The sequence below is a fragment of the Rattus norvegicus genome, chromosome 13 (assembly GCF_036323735.1).
Source record: "Rattus norvegicus strain BN/NHsdMcwi chromosome 13, GRCr8, whole genome shotgun sequence".
Taxonomy (NCBI): Eukaryota; Metazoa; Chordata; class Mammalia; order Rodentia; family Muridae; genus Rattus; species Rattus norvegicus.
In genome coordinates, this window is record NC_086031.1 from 89259869 (window position 1) to 89286537 (window position 26669).

The window sequence follows — 26669 nt, forward strand, 5'->3', positions numbered from 1 at the left end:
ATGAAATGTAGTATGAATGTGTGCTTGAAATATATTTTAGTGCGATCATCCATGAGTGATGTGGTGACTTCTATGAAGAAGAAGCATGTCATTTGTTCTTGTAAAACTTCTAGGGTTTGAATCCTGGTGTGAACATATGTTAACTCTTTACAATTTATAAAACATCCCCTATTCCTTTCCCTAACCCTTTTGTAACAAAATCTCAGATTAACCTTAGAAATCTTAAAAAATCCCAACAATATACCCAAGAAACAGGAGAAAAAGAATCCCCAAAAGAAGAATTAATTAAGGTCATGACAATTAACTAAAGAAATGAAGATTGAATAAAGTCTCACAAAGTTTCAACAAAATGAAGTAAATGCAGACCCTTTTACCAGATGAGAAAGACTGAGAAATCCTTATCCAGGTAAACCAAGAAAGAGTAGGAGAGAAACTCAAACTAATAAGGTTAGGTATGAAAAAGGGAGATTCTAAACAAATAATGAAATTCAGAGAATCGTCAGGAAATGATTCTAAAACATATATACCAGTAAACTGAAACCTAGGTAAGAGATATATTTCCAGATACATATAGCTTACCAAAATTAATTCAAGATGACATGAACAACTGAAACTATAATAACCTATGGGATCAAAGCAGTGTTAGAGTATAGTTCTGTCTCCAAAAAGACAGAACCAGAAAAGCTTGTGGCTGATTTCCACTGTGTGTTTAAAGTAGAATTACCACCAAATATAAATTAAATATATTGAACATATTATAGACTGTCACCTTTGTGAAGCACTGTTGGGGTCTGTTAAGAGCCTTTGATAAACATTAATACAAGGTTTATTATGAAGAGAGGAGCTTAAGGAAAAGCAAGTATACAATCAGGAATATGGTTATAGGCTTCTTAGAGATAACTTGTCTATAGGATCGGTTCATGTCCCCCCCCCACACACACACACAAAATACCTCTATAATACCTTTTTGTTTAAAATTAAAAGAACTTCTACAATTTAAAAATATGCTTATATTCATTATGGTTTTGTGCTTTGTATCTGCATGCATGTTGCCAATTTTAAAAATATTTCTTCATCGTGGCAAAATATGCAAAGATAAACAGAATGATGTAACCATCTTCTTGATACCTCACAAATAATTTGAACAGCTATCAATCCATAATCAGCTTGGCTTTATCTACACTATACAGACACACTCACTCACCCCTTCTTTCCTGCAATGTGATATCACAGTGATAGTGTGGCACTACAGTGCTTAATTATGACATTACAATTCTCCATGATGACATTATGGTGCTCCACTGGGACATAAAAATTTTCCCAAGTGGCAATGTAGCACTCACTTGTGGCATCGCAGTGTCATGTTGTGACATCCCAGTACTCCACAGTATCATTAGTGTCCCACTTTATAATCATAGTCCTCCCACTGTGACACGGCAGTCCTCAACTGTAGCTCCAAAAGAGTGCTTTGTGACATCACAGTATTCTAGTGTAGCATCTCCATTGTATAAGTGGCTCAATGTGACATTCCATTAAGCCTTGGTGATAGGACAGTAGCCAATTGCATAATCACAGTCTATCATCATGACATCAAAGTGTTCCATGGTGACATCATAAAAGTGGATAATAATAAAACGTAGTGCATCACACTGTAAATTGTGGCATCACAGTGCTATATTATGGCATCATAATGATACATTGCGACATGATCATTTTCCATGATGAAATCAAATGTTCCCTTGTGACATCACAGTGTTATATCATTTCACTACAATACTCTACAGTTTTCCATCACAGTGCTGCACTTTGATTTTGACTTCAGGATCATTGTGACATTGGCCCTATTTTGCCATCAGAATACTCCATAGTGACAACACAGTGCTTCAGTGCGCCATTACAGTGTGCCACTGTAACAATGTAATGACCCACCGTGACATCACATGTCCCACTTTGACATCAAGGTGACCTGCCATTTTATCAGAAACATTGTGATAATTCAAAATTCTTAAATAGAATTCCTAGACTTCCCCTTTGGATCTTAATTGTTAAAGGAAATAGATCATTTATTCTGCATTTTCTCTTTAGCTTGAATTTTCCTTATTCTCTATCAGTGGTGTTCTTTACTTTGTTCTGTATTCCCTACACAGTAGCAGGTTATTCTAGGTGCCTGAGAATGTGTGAATGTGTGCTTGAAATACATTTTAGTGCGATCATCTGGGAGTGATGTGGTGACTTCTATGAAGAAGAAACATGTCATTTGTTCTTGTGAAACTTCTAGGGTTTGAATCCTGGTGTGAACATATGTTAACTCTTTACAATTTATAAAACACCAGACTTTGGTCTTTTTTCTCTGAGTCATTTTTGTTTAAGGAAAAACTTACCTTCCTTGGATATAGTGTTGCTCTGCACCCTGGTCTATAAAGAAAGGCAAGATTCCTTAGTTCACCAGTATCCAAAGCAAGACAGGTCACAGGTCGCAGTGAGCCCACATATTTAAACCTGGTTGGTGTAAGCCAGATCATTGTAGGTGCTGTTTTTACTCTTCTATATCACTAGAGAGTCTCACCACAGAAAACAAGAGTAATGGTCACTCCCCCCAACACACACACACACACACACACACACACACACACACACACACACACACACACACACACAAAATGAGCTTACCAATGGAACCTTCCTTGGCTTTTCTGTGGTAAAGGACTCCAGAACATCTTGACTATTTCTCCCTGAACTCAACTAAACCATTCTTCCAAGCAGTCATAAATCTGACTCTTTCAAGGGTCTTTAGTGATCATCTAATCTCTCCTACTGTTTTCACAATGAATTTACTACACACTTAGTGACTACACTATGTGGACAAAACTGTCCATGTACGTGGGTGACTTGTGACAACACTATTATGTAGACAAAACTGAAAGTACTGAACATGGGTGACTCCTTCCTGCACTTGCAGTCCAGGCGTGAGCTCTTACCATTCTTGCCAGAAGGTAGTGCCATTGTCTGCCATTTTGTTGGAGTGGAATCTATTTCCTGCACATTTCTCATGAACTAATATCCCTCGAAGTCTTCCATACTGTGCTCTTTGTGCTTGTGTAGGTATTAAATACTAACTTTAATTTAGTCCTCACTGCCCCTCCTGCCTCCACTTCCCTCTCTCACTTGTGGACCATTAGACTACCCACTGCTTGTTAGGGATTCGGGTTTTAAAGGGATATCATTCATACGCAAGAGTATCTTTGTCTTCTGTACTTTTGACTCTATTTTTCCCTTCATATTCTCTGATTTTAAAAATATTCTTTGTATTTCATTCCCCACCAGGATTGCATGTCATGTTTACAAACCATTGTGTTACTTCTAGTCCAGTCTCTGTGTGTTAAGTTGTCCACTTAACACAGTTTTAATTTCATGTTCTTCAATGACTTCTATTGCTTCCTCTTCACCAAGTCTTTCCTATTTCAAATTCATTTTTACAGCTCTGTTGTTTTATAAATATGCTCCAGCATGTCCCAGGCAACTGTTTTCATCTGGTTCCTGGGCGTATGTTCCTGGCAGGTTCTTATTGGTCTGCAAAGCCATGGTTTTCTTCCAGCTTGCTTTCGTCTTTTAATAGATTAGCCCAGGAGCAAGCCTCAGTCTTTCTTCCTTTCTTTTTTTCTTTCATGGTCTTGTTCTTTCTTTCCACTACCTTTTTTTATTAATATGTGCTCCCTATTATTTCCATATTTGTTTGACTAAGACAAAGAATCTACTACAGGTAGAAAATGACTGCTTGTATGTATTTAGTTTTCTATTTTCCATTCCTAAACTAGAAAAAAATGTACATTTCCAGCATTTGATTTTGAAACAAGGTCTCACTTTTTAACAGACTAGCCTAGAATTCACTATATAACCCAGACTAGCGTAAAACTCACAGTAATCCTCATGCCTTGGCTTTTCTACATGTCAAGATTACAGGGATGAACATCATACCCAGCTCAGTGTTTTCTACTCTTTTTATATACTTTCTTTTAAATCAGACATAATTTATACATCATATAGAATAAACTTAAATGTTCTTTTCGGGAAATGATTACCAATACATGTTCTAAAACAGTTTATTGGGCATGGTGAGACACACTAGTAATCTCAGTACTGGAGACAAAAGCAAGAGGATTCTTCAGTTCAAACTACTCTTGGATGCATAGTTAAATAATTTTCATGACTACCACTGCCACCTGCCTTAGAGAACCATTCGGTGGTCTCAACCTATTTGCTCCATAGCATGGAGAGAGTGGAACAGTGTTCTGATTTCTGCCAATTTAGGTTAACTTTGCATATACTCAGCCTTAACATAAGTGGGATCATACGACATGTATAATTTTTACTTCATCTTCTTCTACATGTGAATGTATTACTATAGTATCTTTTATATTACTAAGCAATACTCGATCATGTTCATAGATAGTAGTTTACCCATTCTCCTGTTGATGGACATTGTGGTTTCTAGTTTCAGGTTATTGTGAATGCTCTTTCTGTGGACATTTTAATTCATCTTGGGGATGAGGCTATATTGGGGAGAGTCATCTGAAACATGCATTTAGTTCTCTAAACCCTTGAACGTCTTCAAAATTGTTTAACATTTTATACTTTCAAAAGCAACAGGCTGTATTTCATCTGTTATCATCAACTTCTGCCATGGTCTGTGATTTTGTTAGCAGGGCTCTATAGTTTAGAAGCATCACCCTTTTGTTATCTTAATTTACATTTCCTTGAAGAAACATGATGTTGGACAAATGTTGATGGGCTTACTGTTTGTCTTAGTAAGGGTCTGGCTGCTGTGAGCAGACACCATGACCAAGGCAAGTCTTATAAAGGACAACATTTAATTAGGGCTGACTTACAGGTTCAGAGGTTCAGTTCATTATCATCAAGTCAGGAACATGGCAGCATCTAGGCAGGCATGGTGCAGGAGGAGCTGAAAGTTCTACATCTTCTTTTGAAGGCTGCTAGTGGAATGTTAGCTTCTAGGCAACTAGGATGAAGGAAGGTCTTATAGTCCACCCATAGTCATATACCTACTCCAACGGGGCCACACTTTCTAATAGCACCACTTCCTGGGCTGAGCATATACAAACCATCACATTGTTTGTTCAAATATTCTGTATAATGTTCTATTCTTTTGTTTATTTATGTATGATTGGTGTGAGTTCTCTACAGGTTCCAAGAATCTTTGGCAAGATGTGTGGATTGACAGTATTTTCTCCTGTGATTTGCCTGGTAATTTATTCAAGTGTGTTCTTTTGAATAAATTTTTATTTTTGGATGTTAAATTCATCAACTTTTTAAAATTGGCATTGAAGTTTTTGAAGTTACTTTGTGAAATTATGATATAATTTTAATGTATTCTGTTAATGTAGAAAACCACACTAGTTGCTTTTCAAGAGTTAGCAGTATTTTGTTTCATTGGGAAAAGTTCTGACTTGCCATGGCAAGTTATAAAATTATCCATTCTAGAAAGTAGTATATCATATTGAGTAATATCTTAGCAAGAATGATTTCCCTAATAGTAAAAAAGAATGAATATATAAGTATATTTTCTGTTTTATGATGTCTGTTTTGGTTTTTAATTGTAAAATCAGGGTAATTCTGGTCTCACAAATAAGCTATAAAGTATACCTTCACTCTGGTTTTGTAAAAAAAGTGTTTATATAAAATTGATTTTATTTATCAAATACTTAGTAACACTTTCTCTGTGAAGTAGCATCACCAGAATTTTTGGAAAATGGTAATGATTTTAAATATAAGTTTATGAAAATGTTGCCTGTTTGTTAAAAATTAGTTCGCTAAAACCAATTTCAATTTCTTAGCTGTAAAGTTATTTATAAAATCTACCTTATTTGTCAGATTTATTTTTTAAAGAATTTTTTATTTTTTTTAGTATCTAGTCTATAGTTATAAGATCACTTATAATATTTTATCATTTTACTTTCATTTAATTGACAATAGTGGTTGAGTTTTGATCACTAGTATTAGAAATTTATATCTTATCTGTTTTTTAAAATCAGTTTTAATAGAGATTTATTCATTTTATTATTTTTTAAGTAAATTCTCACATTTTTTTCTGTAGTTTAGTTTGTTTGGTTTCTTTGTAGTTTTTTTAAGCAGAGTTTTTTTAATGCCACTGAGTTGTATTTGTCCTTCTATAGCTTCTGGAGTAGGAAGGCTCATTTCTACCCTCTGTAATCTAAGCATTTTAAAGCAGTGAGCTTTGCCTCCTGTGTTACCTGCATCCCATCCATTTCATCTTATCTACTTTTAAATTACTCCCCAGTTGCATGTAATTTTCTGTTTTGACTTAGGCTATCATTTATAATGGCTTTTGTTGATTTTGAGGTAAAGATTTCCTATATATGCTGCTTTCAGTTTTTTCACAATGTATTACCATTGTAGTTGGATATTTCTCTTGAGGGTTTCAATCCTTTGAGGGGTACTAAGACTTAGACTCCGCATGTGATCTACATTGGTGGTTGGTTTGTGTGCTCTTGTAAATTTTACCATTAACTGCAATTTCAGCTGCCAATTAGATCTTCTTTTGATGATTTTATTTAAGAGTGTTATACATTTAAACGTGTGTGTGTGTGTGTGTGTGTGTGTGTGTGTGTGTGTGTGTGTGTGTGTGTAATTCTATCAATTCTTGACCAAAACTTGTTCAAATATCTAATTCAGTATTTGGCTATCTTTTCTTTTAGTTCTGCTAAGTTTTAATGTTGGATGTTTGGAAGTATGGCATATATTTTAGTTTCTTGTTTTACATGTTTTGAACCTTCTTTACTAGGCATTTATACATGTGTATGTGGATATATATGTATGTATAAAATGTATGTGTGTGTTTTACCTCTCTGTGATGACTTGAAGTTTTTCTCATAATGACATGCTGTGCACTGTTTACCTTGACGTTCACTGACTCTGGGATAAGTGAGTAAGGCTGGTTGCACTATGCTACAAGTTTGATTAGCTCTTTTCCTTCCAGCCATCTTCTCTTGTTTACTTTCATATGAAAGCAGTTTTACTGAACTTTCAGTGAAAAACATGCCAAGATAACTTTCTGTTTTTACCAATCTATATCAGGGCTTCTTGAACTATTTCTACTCAAGACCACTTTGCCCAAGAAATGTCAAACATTTACTGATCATAATCATACAGAAATTCTTTAAAATCTTTCAGTCTATTTCTTGTTTAGGTTTACTATTGCTGTGATGAAACCCAATGACCAAAAGCAGTTTGAGGAAGAAAGCATTTATTTTGCTTACCCTTTGTTACAGTTTATCATCAAAGGGAGCCAATACAGGAACCTGGAGTCAGAGCTGGTACAGAGGCCATGGAAGAGTGCTACCTATTGGCTTGCACTTCGTGGTTTGCTCAGCCTGCTTTCTTATAGTACCCAAGACCACCACCCCAGCATGGGAAAATGCCACCCACATTGGGCTGGATTTTCTCACATAAATCACAAATATGATAAACTTCTCATTCAATCAGCATCAGACATGCTTTCTCCTGCAGGAGATGGGAACTAATACAGAGACTCACAACTGGAGAGCTTGCAGAGAGTGAGGGAACACAAGCTACTCAGTCATAAAATCATCCCATCAGAGCTCAGAGAACCATACAGAAGAAGAGGGAGAAGAGGGAGCAGAAAAATTACAACAGTCAGGGGGTAGTGGTGGCACACACCTTTCCTCTTGCCAGTCAGGAGGCAGAGGCAGACAGATCTCAGGTTCAAGTCCAACCTCGTGCATAGAGCAAGTTCTACGACGTCGAAGGCTACACACACACACACACACACACACACACACACACACACACACACACACACAGCTTCTCTCCAAAACAAACAAGCAAACAAAGTCGGGGAGATGGGGAACAGCAAGGGAACATTGCCATCAAAACACAAGGAATTGATATATATGCACATGTAAACAAGAGATGGTGGAAGCATGCACAGCAGGAATAACACACATGTGAACTCACAGAGACGATGGCACAATGCACAGGGGCCTACAGAGGTCCAAGCTAATGGCATTTCAGCACTGACAGGGGATATGGAGATGAGCTCCCATCCCTAACCCAGAAGCTACGTCCAACAAACACATGTTCTCAAATGGAAAATTAATTTTCTCCAATGTAGTCTCACTGGTTATGCACTGGTTAGTAAGGGAGGGCCCATGTTCACCAATGCATGTCAAACAGAAAATGAAGAAAATGGTATTCTGGGAGATCTCTCTTCTCACAATGCTTTGTCTGGGCATTCTTTCTTAACTTTGTCTTTCATTTGTATATTAATGATTTCCAATTCTGTGTTTGGATGGTGTGGGTGTGTGTGTGCAAATTATGTTCTAATCCCCAAGTTGAAATTCATTGAATGATTTTTTTCAGAAACGTAAAAGCAGTAATTTTGAAATTCGAACAGTCTCATACTTGCACTTCAAAGGCGCACTAATGTAGTACTTCCATTGCTGAGTAGTGACAAGTAATAACACATTAAAAGTCTTCTTCTCCATAATTAAACAATCATGTTTCATATGTCCTCGCAGAAAATATCAGTTTTTCCGATCCCCATCATTCATGTAAAAGATAGTTATGACCACATCGATCTGGTACCTTGGAAACAGTAGGAGAATAGAGATAGACAGGCCACCAGGGTTTGTTAGATAGTACGTCTTAGGTTCAGGTGACACACTAACATTTACACACATGAACATGTGTACGTAAAACATATACAAACACACACACACACACACATATATATATATACACACACAAACATTGAAAAATAAAAGAAATATGTCATAATAGAACTAGTTTTAATTTAGAAAAATTTTAACTATATATAAATGTTTACCATGTAATATAAAGTCAAGTAAAATGAGATGAATTTATGTGAAAATATTCTACAGATACCTTGCAGCTTCTGAAATGAGAGATTTTCCCTCATGATATGACATAATTGCTTATAATCTCTCTGTTGTTGGTGAAAAATGGCATTAAGTGGTTTCATCATGTAGTTAGAGTTGGACCCCAACTTTCCACACCTTTTCATCCTAAATCATATGTCCTTACCATTATACCGAGTTCCTTTGTGAGAAAACGTTCAAAATCCTTCAAGATAGCTGAGGGGGTGGATAACCTATTACGACCTCACATATTGGGCTCCTCTGTAGCAAACGTACAAAGTAGAGGTCACAGAATTGAAAACTATCCTCAACAATAAAAGAACTTCTGGGGGAATCACCATCCCTAACCTCAAGCAGTATTACAGAGCAATCATGATAAAAACCATATGGTATTGGCACAGAGACAGGCAGGTAGATCAGTGGAATAGAATTGAAGACCCAGAAATGAACGCATACACCTATGGTCACTTGTTCTTTGACAAAGGAACTAAAACAGTGGAAAAGACAGCATTTTCAACCAATGGTGCTGGTTCAACTGGAAGTCAGCATGTAGAAGAATGCATATCAACCCTTTCTTTTTTTTTTAAATGATAGCTTTTTTTTCTTTTCTTTTTTTTTCTTTTTTTTTCTTTTTTTTTTCTGGAACTGGGGACCGAACCCAGGGCCTTGCACTTGCTAGGCAAGCGCTCTACCACTGAGCTAGATCCCCAACCCCATATCAACCCTCCCTGTACAAAGCTCAAGTTCAAGTGCATCAAGAACCTTCACATAAAACCAGATATGGTAAATTTAATAGAAGAGAAAGTGGGAACAAACCTCAAACACATGGGTTCAGGGGGAAATTTCCTGAACAGAACACCAATTGCTTATGCTCTAAGATCAACAATTGACAAAGGGCACCTCATAAAATTGCAACGTTTCTTTAAGGCAAAGAATAATCTCAATAGAGCAAAATGGCAACCAACAGACTGGGAAAAGATCTTTACCAATCCTATATCCAATAGAGGGCTAATATCTAATATATACAAAAGGACTCAAGAAGTTAGACTCCAGAGAATCAAATAACCCTATTAAAAATGGTATACAGAGCTAAGCAAAGAATTGTCAACTGAGGAATATTGAATGACCACAGAGCAGCTAAAGAAATGTTCAACATCCTTAGTCATCAGGGAAATGCAAACCAAAACAATCCTGAGATTCCACCTCATACCAGTCAGAATGGCTAAGATCAAAAACTCAGGTGGCAAAGATGCGGACAAGGATATAGAAAAAGAGGAACACTCCTCCATTGTTGCTGTGATTACAAACTGGTACAACCATGGTAGAAATAAGTCTGGCAGTTTCTCAGAAAATTTGACATAGTACTACCTGACGACCCAGCTATACCACTCCTGGACATATACCCAAATTATGCTCCAATACACAACAAGGACACATGCTTCACTATGTTCATAGCAGCCTTATTTATAATAGCCAGAAGCTGGAAAGAACTCAGGTGTCCCTCAAAAGAGGGATGGATACAGAAAATGTGGTACATCTACACAACGGAGTGCTACTCAGATATTAAAAACAATGACTTCATGAAATTCTTAGACAAATGGATGGAACTAAATATATCATTTTGAGTATGGTGACCCAATCAGAAAAAAAAAACCACAGGATATGCACTCATTGATAGGTGGCTATTAGCCCAAGGGCTCGGAATGCCTCAGATACAATTTACAGACCACATGAAGAAGAAGGAAGAAGTGTGGATGCTTCAGTCCTTCTCTGAAGGGGGGACAAGACACTCAGAGTAGAAGATATGGAGACAAAGTGTGAGGCAGAGACTGAAGGAAAAGCCATCCAGAGACGGCCACACCTAGGGATTCATCCCAACATGCAGTCACCAAACCCAGACACTATTACAGATGCCAGTCAGTGCATGATGACAGGAGACTGATACAGCTTTTCCCTTTGCAGACGACAAGTACTATTTCTGCTATATAGACATCAAACTTGGTTTGCCCTGAAACAAAAACTTATATGGTAGCATGATTTTCCAAATAATAAAAAAAGAAGAAATAAGTACAATTTCATATTTTATATATATATATATAATTTATAGTCTCATAAATACAGGTGTACATACATATATATGTATACATATATATCATGTATATATACATGTGTATATGTATAGTATATCTTGGATATATACATATATATACAAGTTATGTGAATATATATTCAAATTATGCAGTCGTTTTAAAACTTTTGCTATAAAATAATGTGGACATTTAGAAGATGAGGTCTTTATACTGTTTTCTCAGAAGGTTCTTCAATTGTGGCTTAATAGAAAACACAAAAATAAAATTCAGATCCATAGATTGTCATCAATAAGGTTTATCAGAGCCTAGATTGTTGTTACTTGAAAACATTCCCCAATACTCAGCCATGATTACTTGAAATGGAATTGGCATTGCCAGTTTTGGGCAGTCTCTTTAGAGACTCTGCATTGCTGGTTTAACATAGCATAACATATCATCTTGGTAGCTGCGAGATTGGGGAAACTGAGTCAGCAAAGCGCTGTACTACCATGAGGACCCAGCATTCCTGCAGACCAACTGTGGCTTTTGTGTGATAGCTCAAAAAGAAAGTAATCACACGATAGAGAATTGCCTAGCAGGCGCAAAGCCCTAGGTTCCATCACCAGCACCAGTAACAACAAAACACAAACAAAACAAACAAAAATTCATAGCCACCTTTGACTATGAGTTGAATAGCATGGCTATCTCTGAGCAGCAACATGCTTAGAAATAGCAGTGCTTGGTTTCCAGGAAGAGGCAATACTAATTTGATTGTATGTGTGGCTCTCAGGAACCATACTCCTCTGGTAGCCTATTTGGGAGATAAATCATCATAGTCTGCAAATTCTGTGAGGTGATGGTATGATGTGTTACACACACACATGCACGCACGCACGCACACACGCACGCACGCACGTGAGAGTTCAGGTAATCCCAGCCAACATGATGGCATGGGAATGTACCTACAGATACATACTCAGTGAGTCTACATGGGGTGAGACAGATGTAGTTCTTTTTAAAGCCCATCAGGTAAGCACAGACATACTTGCAGGAAGAGCGGCTTACATCTCGATCGTCACTGGATATATTATACTGGGCTTATGTCTCAAATTCTTTTTAATTTTTTATCGGCTATTTTATTTATTTACATTTCAAATGTTATCCCCTGAAATCTTTCCATCTTCTGAGATTTTTCTTCTGTTTCTTCCTTCAGAGACTGGAAGTTCTCATCACACAGATCTTTCACTTGCTCGGCTAGAGTCACACCTCGATATTTTATTTGTGACTTTTGTGAAGGGCGTCCTTTCCCTAATTTCTTTCTCAGACTGCTTATCCTTTGAGAATGGGAAGGTTACTGATTTGTTTGAGTTAATTTTATATCCAGCCGCTTTGCTGAAGTTGCTTATCAGGTTTAAGAATTCTCTGGTGGAATTTTTGGGGTCACTTAAGTATATTATCATACCATCTAAAAATGATATTTTGACTTTTTCCTTTCTAATTTGTATCCCTTTGACCTCTTTTTGTTGTCTAATTGCTCTGGCTAGGACTTCGAGTACTATATTGAATAGGTAGGGAGAGAGTGGGCAGCCGTGTCTAGCCCCAGGTTTTAGTGGGATTGCTTCAGGTTTCTCTCCTGTTTGATGTTGGCTACTGGTTTGCTGTATATTGTTTGAACTATCTCTATGGATGGGCCTTGATTTCCTGATCTTTCCAAGACTTTTACCATGAAACAGTGTGGATTTTTTTTAAATGCTTTCTCAGCATCTAATGAGATGATCATGCGGGTTTTTTCTTTGTTTATATAATGAGTTACATTGACGGATTTCTGGAGTTTAAGATGGACCTAGGCCCCCGACACATGTAGTTGTGCAGCTTTTACTTCCTGCGAGACTCCTAACAGCAGAAGCAGGGGCTCTCTCTGACTCTGTGTCTCCCTTTGCATCCCTTTACCCCAACTGGGCTGCCTTGTAATAACCTAGTCTTACAGCAACTTAATATGCCAAGGCTGGTTGATACCTATCGGTGGTCGCCCCTTCTCTGAGGAAAAAAAAGGATTTGAGGGAAGAGAGATGAGAGGGAGGGAGGTGACGATGCAATTAGGATGTAAAGTAAATAAAAATAGTTTTTCATATAAAACTGAAACAAAAGAATAGATAGATAGATAGATAGATAGATAGATAGATAGATAGATAGATAGAGCGAGCAAGCTTAATTTCACAACTTCTCGATAACATCCCCATGTTGACCACTATTCATCCCTGAAATATGTCAGATTCACTCTGATTCATTGAAAGTCGAATTTTGCCCAGTGGTAATTTTCAGTATTGAGACAATTTTTTCCACCACGTTTATCTTCAACTAAAATTCTAATTGCCCAAAGAATTAGAGATACCATATTGGAAATATCCCATATTGCAGTTACCCCATACTAGAAGTTACTGTCGGTGTGTGTAGAGCTAGGATCATCTTAGTAATAACAATTGTGCATGAATGAAATCAGCATTTGGATGGAGAGAGAATAGCCCATATTGGAAAGTAATCATAGCTTTTATGTCCATGTGTGTGTATGCTTTGACAGCTTTTTGGAGACCACAGCCTACTACTTCATGAAACCAAAACTTGGAGAGAAGGAGGTGTCCCCAAATGTTTTCTTCAGTGTTTGGCACGAGTTCAGCTCTGACTTTAAAGACTCTTGGAAAAAGGAGAACAAACTGATTCTGCAAGAGAGGTAGGTATTTTCATTTTCACAATGGCATTTAAAACTGGTGTTTTATTAAGTGAGACTCCTCTGGGAGTTGCCAATTTTTATAACATGAATGAGAACTTTGATGGCCCTCACCCGGGTATACAAGTTGAAGAGGTGCTGATACTTGGCAGAATTTGGAGTTTGACTGAGAAGAGTGCACTGGACTGTGATACTACAGAACGGAGATGAGCTAGGGCTGCACCACTGTCTATTAAAATAAATTCTATTGTGAAGAAACCACAAGAAGAAAAGCCATATGGAAGACTGAATAACCCTATAAGGATAAACTGTCTTCCTACTAAAGATGGCTAGCAAAAGCCACAAAGGTCAGAGGAATTGTTTTTTGCTCAATTCATGGTATATTGTCAATGTAACCAACCCATCTCAAAATTTTACCCAGATGTCTCCCCAAACCGTAGACGATCACGCGTTTTGAAAAGACCCATCAAGATTCTTGCAGAATTTTGCCACATTTCCTAAAAATAAATCTGTTCAAGAATGAAGAGAAATGTTTTCCTCCTGAGTATGTGAAATAACATCTCAGGGATTATGAAATTCCACAAAGGCATATTAAATATTAACTCACGAAGAAAGCTAGCCCTCCCTGGGCAGCCTCCCCAAATAGCAGAGTCTAGTGGGGAAATGAAAGAGAAACATAATCCACCCAGAAAGCAAATCTTAACACACACCCAATTAGTGCACTTCCTCCCATCCCTGCACTAACAATGGCTTCACTTTATTTTTTTTTTTTTTTTTTTTTTAGTTCTTTAGAGACCTTACATCCCCAGGTAGGTGGTTCATCTCTGCTCTATTCCATAGCTCACTGCTTATTATCTTCAGGTTGTACTCCTTGCACATACACCATGAGTGCACCTCATTTTCATGTATGAGTAGCTTTCCCATCTCCTTAAGTAAACAGAGGTAATTGCAAGCCTTTATAGTGCATGTAGATGATGCAGACACACCCACAATTACAGCTGCGCATCTCTCATTGTGGCTCACTGGCCTCCCAAATCTTGCCAATCTATAAGCTCCAGGTTCACTGAGAGACTCTCAAAAAATAAGATGGAGAAACATTTGTGGAAATCACCGAAAGTCAACTCTATTCCCCACATGTATGCTCATACCCTCAACACACACACATACACCACACACACACACACACACACACACACACACACACACACACACACACCACTTACATCACACACAAACAATAGTTATATTTTAATCCCTCCTTTGCCATACATTCATTTGAATATTCCTTTGTGCATATACTAAATGATATTTTTATTTTCTCCCCATCCAAGTGGCTGTTTGGAGAGATATTAAGGAGAAACATTTTGTAACCCTAGCACATTAACATCCTACACTTCTTGAGTCTCTAAATTAAAGGGTTTTTTTTTACCCTAAAAAGAATCTGAAGCCCACGTACCCTATGGTTCAAAATGGAAAGCATACTGTTTCGTATAGAGTAGTTATTTATAGTGTCTGTTGGATGAGGGACAAAAATGAAGATGAAATAGATCTGATTTGGGGATCAATGGGACAGGAATGAGTACAGGAGTAGTACACATCAGGTGAGCAAGCGTGTCCCTGATGCTGGGCACAAGATGAATTCAATCACCACCATTTCCTGCATCCTGCACAGAGGGTAAAAGCTGGTCCATCTAGCAGGATATGTTGAGGTTCACAGAATCAGATACACTGCTCAGCATTCCTTAAGAGGACTTCTGTTTCTAGGTGACATTAACACCATCATTCTTACCATATGGAGTTATTGAGTCTCACATACTCAGACAAGGTCCCTCTCACTTTTGAACTCCTTCAACCAACCAGACCTTGTTCTGATGCTCTGGATGTGTCACATCCTAGAAATAAGCTAAGGGCCTTTGGACACACAGTTGGTGACCGTGTTTCCTTGTGGCTCTATTGTGAATTTATTGAATCTACTTCTGGCCATCCACTTTTAATTTTACTCCATTTGCTTATGATAAAGGGCTAAAGCAGAACATGTGGCAAGCCAGAAAGCACCAGCATCTGCTATGTCTCTTGGCAAATGATGGCCAGGCTGTTTTGCGGAGCGGAGTCATTGATCTGAAGTGTCTGTTCAGTGTTGTCCCTTGGCTCCAAGCTGGATGAACTGCATAAGTAAAACAAAAACGTGAGGTCCCCCGTTTGAAAATGAACAGTTTCAAAACAACAAAGCATTAACACAGACCCAGAATGCTCTCTGAGAGCTGTGTACCGAGCGGCTGACGGTCCAAGTTCTCTGTTGTGCTGACCTCACCTTGACCTTGTGATATCTGTAGTAATAGAAACATGTTTCAGAAATGCTATACCCTGGGTCCTGATGGATAACAAGGAGGGCATGATGAGTCCCAAGTGCGAAATCTCCGACCCAGTCACATCACATGACTGGAATCTCCGAAGAAATTTAGATGGTTAAAATGGCATGCTCTTCCCTGTTGATTTATTCTTTCTTCTGAGCTCCTGAAATACTTGCTATTATTGTCATATTTTATTTAAAATCAATTCTTTTTTGCATAACATAATATTCACATACATTACATATTTCCTTGTCCATGCTTTAAATTCTTTTGCTTGTGTTGTATTTATTTCCCAGTAAGAAGGTTATTGTCCATATTTCTAGGAGAGCATTCTCTGGTGACGTACCCACAATCCTTTTCCTATGATGCATTTGTAAATAGTTCCTGATTTGACTTGTTACACCACTGTCATGGACATAGGCATGGGGAAGCAAACTTTCTAGAGTAATAAACATATTTTTTCACATAATTTTAAGTTGACCATTGTAGTCATAAAAACTCTTCTCCAAATATCTTGAGTAAAATAGTGCACCTTATTGAGACCAGGAGGGTCAGAGAGGTCCTCACCTGGGAGATGCCCAGATGCAGAACTCTGCTGGCAGTCAATGGGTTGGGCATGCATCTCTGGACCTCTCCTTAAAAAAATATTTTACTTCCTTATGTGAACGGGTATTGTTTCTTAGTTTATGTCTATGGACCATGTATGAGCACTGCCAACAGAAACCTGAAGAGGGCATTGGAGTCTCTGCAACCAAACATATGAATTTTATTAGCTATCATGTGGATGTTGGGACCCAAATTTGGCTCCTCAGGAAGGGGAGACCCTTTGTTTCTCCTTGTCTCCTCTCTGTTCCTCTCTTCTCTTTTCTTTCTCCCTTTTCATCATCCTCTTTCCATTCTCTCCTTCCACTTCTATCTCTCCCCTCTTCTCCCCAATTCTTCCCTTTCTTCCCCCTTTATTCTCCTCTCCTCCCACTCTCTTCCCTGGGTTCATTTAATTTTCAAGCCAAGCTTTTTCATGGTTTTTTGGCCTTCATGAATATCCATGGCTAACATTTTTCACAACCCAGGCATAGACAGGACTCCCAGTGCCCTCTAGAAGAATTCCAAGGTAAACTCCAAATGATCTCTGACCAGATTAGGCTCTACTACTATGGCCAACCAGGGGCTATCACAGCCAGGGATGGACGTGATTGGCAGTTAACTTCATAGCAGGTTTTGGGGGATTAAAAAAAAAAACCAGTTTCTCCAGAAAAGAGAAAGAGAGAGAGAGAGAGAGAGAGAGAGAGAGAAAGAAAGAAAGAAGAAAGAGAGAAATTAAAGAGGCGAAAAGACAGAAAGAAAAAAAATGAACTACTATGTCAGTATATCAAACCTGTAAAAAAGTTGTCCTTGTAACTGCCGAAGTGATTTAGCATGTGCTAGGTGGCTTTTCCTGGGGAGATGTGAAAATAATGGTGCCCATGATAGACCAAACAAACAAACAAACAAAAAATGGTTTTATTCAAGACTATTTTAGTAAACCAGTGAGCTATGACGGTTACTTGTAGTCTGAAGTGCTCCATGCTAGAGCGTAGCTAATGTATAACGTAAAGACAGCTGTGTCACCATGTTACATGGATATGACTTCCAAAAGCCACATCCTTGAAGCTTCTTGCCCAACTCATAAACAGCTCAGCTGACTGGAGAGTCATGTATTCCCACAAGTGTTGCTGTGTTTATAACCTTAGCCTTGTAACAGGTCTAACTTCCTGGTCTTAGTATGTTTCAGGTACTTCCTGTGTCTTAAGGGGATGTGTTCAAGAAGGAAATGCTTTAGTTCTACGAATACCTGATTTTAGTTCTACCATTGAACTCGTATGCCCTGATAAAATTTCCGTCACTCTAATTTGGTATTTACAAATAAATGATTCTTTAATGTTTTAAAGCACATATGAATGCTTTTTTCATCATTTTATTTATTAATGATAGTGTGGGAAAACGCTGCTCTTCTAGCTTTGTTTGAATAACTGATGAGATTTCATCTGTGTTTTTCCTGATACAGTGTGCTCCCCCTCATTCATCTTAAGTAGATCTGCCCTCTTTCTAGGAGATGTAGTTTGAAAAGCATGGGGTGTTAGTTGCCTGCCAATTGTTAGCTTCGGGATTGTCTGAAGGTCATTTATCCATCGAGACTCATGCTTTCCTCATGTGTGAAATGGGAGTGATTATATCTCTCTGACACCATCAAAGCACAGAGAGGACGAGATGATGGACTTGCGTATATGTTATAGTACCTATGTAGTACAGGCTTCTTGGCTGTTTCTCTGTCACCGAATAGAAATGGTATCTACATTTGTGTCTCCAATAAGATGATTTTAGCATATTCATGAGGGATGGCATCATTATAAGAAGATAGCCTATAGATGCATTATGTTCAAAATGTTACTTACTGTACACCGTATTTCTATATGCATGCTGTCTGATATGATAAAATATTGTTTTTGTATGGCCCCCTAACCCATTGACTTTATTATTATAAGTCAACAAACGTGTTTTTTCTATCTACTTGATATAAATATATACTTATTAATAAAAAACTTTCCCTTCTTAAAAGATTTAGACATTCCACCACTGAAAAACACAAAACATGAAAAAAACTTTAAAAAACACCATTTGAATGTAACATTTAGAAGATCAGGGATATGTTAACAAACTCTACCAAGAATCCCCCTAAGTGTCTCGTAGAAAAATGCTTGTCATTTATGACTTTAGGAAAACCTTAGCATTAGCCTCTAGAGATGAGACAAGAAGCAAATGATTAAGCATATACATACAGTTTGGTCCCTGATTAACAGGCTTTGGGTTAGATCCTGGAAGATCTATGCTCCCCACTCTCACCCTACGTAACTTCACCTCTCATCTCTGTTTTATTGTGATTTCAAATTGGTATTCAGCCAGTTTCCATCTGTATAACTTTATTTTCAGTTATTCATTCAATACACCTTAAACGTTACCAAGGACTGAAGTGTTCAAGACCCTATGAAGGAAATCTCATTTTCCTTGATTGTGCAGTATAGAATAAGGAAAGGGGTGAGTTCTATCCAGAAGACTCGGAATATGGAACTTAGAGATCATGCAAGAATCTTTTTTCTTATTTTTCAGAGAGTTTAAAGCACTAAAATTATTTTAGACAACAAAATCTGTCTGCAGAAAACTGGCACCCAAGCTCCATGATGTATAGTGTGGTATACCATAACTTCATTTTTAATCAGACATTTTGATTCAATAAATCAATTGCGACACTAGTATGAGTTATGTTTAGAATGTTGTCTAGTGTAATTTACTGGTTTCTTTTACTCTGAGACAGGTAGTCTTTGATGCACTGTGAGAAGGGCTAGCTACCCCTCTAATTGCAGGAGCCTATGGCAATCAGCGTGCATGCAGCCCAGCTGAGGTCTGTAATTAGAGAGAAATGATTTGGATGTTTGTTCTTACAAAGTCACATATTATAGTGGAGATTTCTCCTGCCACATTAAAAATTCTTGTTTCCAAAATTTGTACCCAAGCAATTCAGATTTCAGTATGATGCTGACAGGTAAATTTGGGAAGGAAGAAATCACTTTGAAGGCAATTGGAAAAAAAAAGTGAAAATCCTACCAACCAGAGGATCTCCTATAACTGAGTCTGGCCTCAAACTATGTAGCCAGCACTGTTCCCCTCTTCCGTTTGCCTCCAGCTTGCTGGAACTAAAGGAAGGTGTCACCATAGTTGGCTGGTTTCATGCTGTGATAGAGGCTGAACTGAGGCTTTGTCCATGCAAGGTGCTTTACCAACCTGCTGACGTCCCAGCTGTTGACATCCGCTCTCTACTCCAGTTCTGTGTTGTTGAGTGGTCGTATTAATGACTGTGGCTGACCCTTTGACCATTCCCTTCACGTACCAATTGTAGAGAAATGACCCCATAAAGCCTTCTTCTATGCCAGTCCTCTGGAACTGGAGCTTTGGCTTCTTGGTGTCTGAGCAGTCACTTAAAACCTTACTCCTCAAATGACGACCACCAAGTCTGTGTAGACCGTTCTCCAAACAACATCCCTTACACACTAACTTTCTTCAGCTTCCAACACCTTAAGCAATGTATGTGCCACATCTTTCAACTAAGCCATAATGATTTCTTAACTTAGCTCTCACAGCCACTCTCCCAGGCACTGCCCAGATTACAGTCAGTGAGCCCATCACACAAATCCTATCAGACAAGTTAGTAGAGATTCTGGAAATAAGTCAGCCCAACCTATGTCTCTTAAACTACGTTCTTAAACTCTGCATGCTACTACTGCTTTCACTTCCTAAAGCCTAGTTCTCCCAAAAGGATGTAAACAACCGAGAGTGACAGCTAAATAAGAAAAATCTTTGCATTGGCGTCTTTGTCTTGTCATGCTTCAAAACCTTTTGTTGTTTTGTTTTGTTTTTAAGTGTTGGAGAAACTTTTCTCAAATGCTTCTTGACGTCTATCCACAGACATAAAAAGAAAAGGGAATAAAGACAAAATAAATGTGTGCTAAACATGTAAGTTAGTGATGAGGTAGGGTGCCTCATAGCATGAACAAGACCCTAGAGGAAGAAAGGGGTTGGGGGAGGAGAAAGAGGAGGGTTGAGGAAAGGAAGTAAGAGAAGTTGGAGAGAGAACTCCACATTCAGAAGCTGGAGCAGCTCTCAAGTGTTGTAGTTAAAATCACCTAATTAGAAAATTAGCACCCGAAACCAAGAAAACAAAGGTATTTTTTGCTTTAGTGAGTGCTTAAATGTTGGCACTGGTGTATCTCCTAGTGAGTTTGTGGGGGCTGGTGAGGTATCCAAGATGTTTGTAGTTTCCCATCAACATTTGTTAAAAGTATTCTTGATGATTTAGCCAAGTTTATAGTAGAAATATCTCGGATCAAAATATATTTCCTGGAAAATATGAGTCAAAATCATCCTTCAAAAATAGTATCTTTTAACTTATATGGGCTGAAAAGTGCTCCCGTTAAAGCAAGAGTTTTAAAGGGGTAAATCTCACTTCCTTTAAGGTAAGTTGAAGGAATATGATGGTTATGCCCTATTACAGGAAGATGAGCAGAACTGTCAGGTTTGTGTAATGGGAAATTGTAAGGACTTCTACTGTAGCCTGGATTTCTTTTTTTCTTTTTCTTTTTCTTTCTTTCTTTTTTTTTTTTTTTTTTTTTGGTTCTTTTTTTTCGGAGCTGGGGACCGAACCCAGGGCCTTGCGCTTCCTAGGCAAGCGCTCTACCACTGAGCTAAATACCCAGCCCCTGTAGCCTGGATTTCTAAGATCACTAAAATGTTTAGAATCTGAGAGCTTTCTGCCAGCCTTCTAGCCATGATACTGCTAGCTGCTGCCTCTGACTGTTTCGGGTGGGAGAATTCCCAGGCAGAAGTCTCTCCTCAGTCCGCCTCAGACATTTCCTCTCAAACCCTACTGATCTCCCACTAGTGAAAGGAATTTGTTTGAGAAGTTCAAGGTAATTCTTCTGCACTTAAAAATTGGGGGCCTCTGGAATAAATAATGTCCAATCAGAAACTAGGCTTAAGAGGTAGACAGTGAAGAGGTTGCCTTAGCCATGTTGTAGATGTTAGTCTCTGTATGATGCCAATGAGAGAGTAGGACCAAGACATTCTACTGTTGTTGGTTGGTCGGTTTGAGTGATGGGAGTATGAGGCAGACAGTAACAGGGAAAGACATTTGCTATTGTACTTACTAGCAAGCAGACACCCCATGACAGTTAACCTTGCTGATGCTGAAGAACTAGCTATAAAATTACAGTGCAGACAAGGTTATTAACTTTTGCCATCAAGTCAAATGTCTGCCGATTGAACTACAGCGCTCAGGCTAATTAGTGTCACACAGATAGCTTGTGGCTTTTTGCTTTGTGGAGAATCCATTGCTTAGTTTGCTACTCCTTGAAAGTGAACTCCAAATTTTAAATCATTATTGCTCAAGTTTTTATATGTAGAATATTTTCTGGCTTTATTCAAGCATAGATGACAAATTATGTAGATGGATAGGTTAATGTATGGGCTATCTGTATACGTCCTGAAATGATTGTCATAGTCTAGGCAAATGGTAAATTTATCACCTCACAGGATTACATTAATTTCTTTCCTTGTGTAATGATAACTCTTGAGTCTATAGCTTTAATTTTATATTTTAACAATGCAAAGCCAAGCAAAGGACCATAGAATTGTATCTAATAGAATCCCTAAACTGGTATAAAAGCATTTCTGCAATGTAGCCTCTCTGTATGTATTAATATATAGACATGCAAGAGGTTCTTTCCCTCGATCTGTTTAATATCCTTTTATTTGAATCCATGAACTTTTGTCTTTTGTTGCATCTCTTTTTATTTTGATTTATTTGTACCTCTGCTTTCGTGATAAGATCTGTAATAACACACCTAGACTCCCTGATACCTAGGAAACATTCAAAGTTTGCAAAGTTTATCTAATCAGCTTCCTCTGTCATTGTATCTTGAGGATGTTAAGCATCCTCTAAATAATCTATCAGCTCTGTCTCCATCCTCTGCACTTTGTCCTGGCCATGTTCCACCTCCGATTGATTACCCAGACCCCTCCTTTCCTTTAGGACTTGTAGTTCAACTGGCACCAAGTATCACACACTCTGTCTCCATCAAAGACAGTGTCCCTGGCCAACTTGTCTCCACAGATCATTGATCCCCCTCTAGAGAAAGACAGCTCTGTCCCCTTGCTGAGACCTTTCCTAAATGATTTAAAATTTGCTGGTGAGCCATCTGAAGTACTGCTAAAGAAGCTGTGCCTACACCCTGAGGGAGGCTCATCTAAGAGCAGTCACCTCTGTCTTTGCATAAGGACACAGACCTCTCCTGGTATATGTTGCTTCTGTTATCATCACCTGGGTAGAGAAAGCTCCTGATTCTACCTGGCGAAGGGAGGCTAAGGTCAGAAGAGGAATCAAGGCATGCTAGTGCCAGTATATATGGTCAGCAAGCAGATACATTCAATCCCTGCGGTATTTTTTCCCTTTGTTTTTAGAATTGAATACTAATTTTTGGTAACAGGTATTCTTTTTCATTTTTAGTTTTATGTAATTTTATGTGTATGGGTGTTTTACTTACATGTATATCCGTGTATCAATTTTAAGCCCTGTAACCAAGAACAGAAGAGGATACCAGATCCCCTGGAATTGGAGTTAATGATGGCTATAAGCCACCATGTTAGGGATAGAAACTGAATCTTTTTCCTCTGGAAAAGCACCCTGTATTCATAAAGGCTGAGCTACGGCACCAGCTCCAGGTAGTAGGTAGTCTTGATGAACATAGAATTCTGAGTGTGTTGGTTGTCAGCCTATTTCTCAAGAGGTGGAAAGTACATAGTAATCATAAGATTATATCTATCTCTTTTTAGCCTTTTCAGTATTATTCTGCCCCTGGAGTGGTGTCAGGAGGTCACATGATGAGAGCTTGCCCTGGAGGAAAAGCTAGCATCCCACATCAGATTCACTTGCACTTGCGAGCTCCTGAGAGGATAGGGATCCCTTGAGTTTCATTAACCCAAAAAATGACCTTGTCTCCACCAAATTATGAATCAGGAGGGAGCAAAACTACTGAGTTGCAGAAGGTGGTGTGCCTATTTAATATCACTGAAATAACACTGAGGTAGGACAAGAACACTGCAACGTTTAGTACAGGGACGTGATATAAACAGTTGCTTTTAAAAGTAAAAACCTACTCAGTTATATTAACGATTTTGCATTTTGCCCTATGCAATTAAGTGCTATTAAGATTATTCCACACCTTATAATTTGGGTATCTGAGGTGGGGCGCATTGACTACCATGTTGAAAATTTAAAATTTAAAATTAGTAACTTAAGCACTTTGTCAGATAAATAATGAATATTTATATACTACAAGATTCATTTTCTTTACTTAAAATACAACCGTTTACATATAAGAATTTCTACTTCATCAAAAAAAATGTCTTGTACATGAGTCTCTAAATGCTGTAAGATGATTAAAAAAGAAAGAATCCTTGATTTGACAAAATTAGGACGTGCATCTTGCTAGGTACATGCTATACCATGAGCTTCATCCCTGGCTCTTGTTTTTATAAGATAATGTGTCGCAAGATGACCCAGGATAACATGGGACATCCTCTGGCTTCTGCATCCCAAGTACTGCGATTAAAGGCATGCAGACCAAGTCTGGCCATCATTAATCCTTAAATAGTTACAATTATCATCATGTATCTAGACAATGTGTATCTTGCTGAAGTAAAGCACATCAGAGTGTGTTCATAAAAGATCTTAATTTTATTAGGTGGGGTCCTTTCAAAAATTAACCTCTAGGGTTCAAGGTCTAGGGTAAACATTTTTGGAAAGTTTGCTAAAATTACATTTGGCCACTTTAAAGTTTTCCAAGTGTGTGGGGGAGATAAATAAGATGATACACAGGGGTATTTTTCATCAGCTAAGAGAATTTTTGATGCTCACAGATAAGCAGAGGGTTTCACTTGAAATGTCAGATTTCATGTGGATATTAATTAATCCTTAATTTTTAACATTAACTTGCCCATTTCTGTGCTGAGTTTTCTCATGGGTTGTTTTTCTACAGCCTCTCAGTCTTCCAGAACTTTCATCTTTACAAAGTCTAAATGTAGGAAGTGGTAAGATTATACTTACTACACTGGGATTACATTGTAGAAGACTTGCATTTAATGGTACATGTATAACTCGACCTCTTGGCTCACCACTCTGACCCTCAGTTTTCCCAGTTATAAAATGGAAACACTAATCTAGTTTCGTTCCTGGAGTCAGTTGAATGCACCACTGGGTATAAAGCATTTAATATAGTCTCATATAGAAACTTTTCAAATAGCACTATCATTAGCATATACATGTTCTAAAGGTAAGAGATTATGTTAAAAACAATGGAATTCACAGTAATGAAGCCGTATTGTACCAACCATTCTTTCTACGGTATGTGTTTCCAAGTCTTGAACTGTATGCTGACAGTTGTAAAATGGTGAAACTGAGAAATTATTTAAGCTTAATTGGCATTACTTTCTAACTTGTTGAGCAGAAATAATGACCCCAAAAGGACATGGTATTAAAGCAAGTCATGTTATTTCCTGAAATTTTCCTAACATGGTGAATAGCTCATTGTAAGTGCTCAGTGTTCTGAGTAGTGCCGTAGATCTTTAGAAATGATGGTTATGGTGCAGGCTTGATGGCATAAGCCTCTAATCTTACTGCTAGGAAAGCAAAAACAGATTTCTGTGAGTTTAGGAACAGCCTGGTCTATATATATACGGATCCCCAAGCCTGTCAAACCTGCATGGGGGAAATCTGTCTCAAAAAAAAAAAAAAAGAAAGAAAGAAAAAAATCATGGCTATTGTGTCTGAACACAGTGTTTACCTCTCCATGAGCAGGGCAGTGCAAACGAACTGGACAGAGTGAGGTAGAATTGGAAAGGCAGAAGAATGGGGGACTGGGTGGGGCTAAAGCAGAGATGTTAGAATGAGATTAATGAAATACAATAAAGTAAGATAATAGTGCCTACAATAGAAGATATGAGAGCTCCTTCATGGGAACTCATACCATCGTTTTATAAGCAGTAGTATTCACTCTAAACTGATAAAACTAAGACAGACGTAAGTTTTCATGGGACCCAGTTCTACAGAATAAATTAAATGGGCCTTCTTTTGTGTGAATCCATAGCAATTATGTGTGTTTGTCCTTCTTGCTAATTATGTTTGTTAATAGGAATTTCACATTCCATTTCCACCGTATTGCAGGTCCCTATTTAGTGAAAAGCTTTACCTTCCTAGAACAAAGACTGAGCTCTGACTGACTGTCTTTACACAGTGCAGTCCTTTCAGTTGAAAAGCCAAAGTATGAACAGAGGTGGAAGGACAGAATTTGGAGTTTGACATAGAAGTGAAGTTAGATCTGTCTGAAGTAGGAAATGATACACGAGCTAGAGGCCAGGTAACATTGATGGTCATTATATATAAGAGTAGAGAGGGAACTGTTGGTTTTGCAAAAATGGATGGATGGGTGGAAAGAAGGATAGATGGATAGGGATGGATGGATAGGGATGGATGGGTGGATGGATGGATGGATGGATGGATGGATGGATGGATGGGTGGGTGGATGGGTGGATGGATCCTGAAAATCACACAACTAAGGAGAATACAAACCCTTCTGAGAAGGCAGCATCACCATGCATAAAGGTTTCAGTGCCGCCTACTTGGTAGTTTTCTACTTGATCTCTCAGCAATAAATATAAAATGACCCCAGTCAACTCTGCCACTGAGTGCAATACAGTAGATTGCTCCACACTCAGATGAGAAAGAGGAGAAGCAAACATCATGCATAATCTCTCAGCTGGGAGAGGCAGAAAGATGACCATCAGAAAGCTGGTAGGCCATCACAGAATAAATATGCTGGCCTCCATAAGAATATAGTCACGCTTCATGAACAGTGATTAGAAGCAAGTTGTATTATTATTTTAATTTTATAAAAGCTAAGAATTAAGTTCTTAAATGATAAGCTCTAATTCCCAGTAACCATTT

The 26669-nt window shown here is 38.1% G+C and overlaps 1 protein-coding gene across 1 annotated transcript in view; it reads left to right on the plus strand.

The window, feature by feature from the left end:
- The window catches only part of Fmn2 (formin 2), a 316927-nt gene that overhangs the window by 273006 nt on the left and 17252 nt on the right, over positions 1-26669 (plus strand). Inside the window, exon 16 of the mRNA NM_001427798.1 lies at positions 13584-13733. Coding sequence (NP_001414727.1) covers positions 13584-13733 — 150 coding nt within the window. The remainder of the gene's footprint in view (positions 1-13583; positions 13734-26669) is intronic.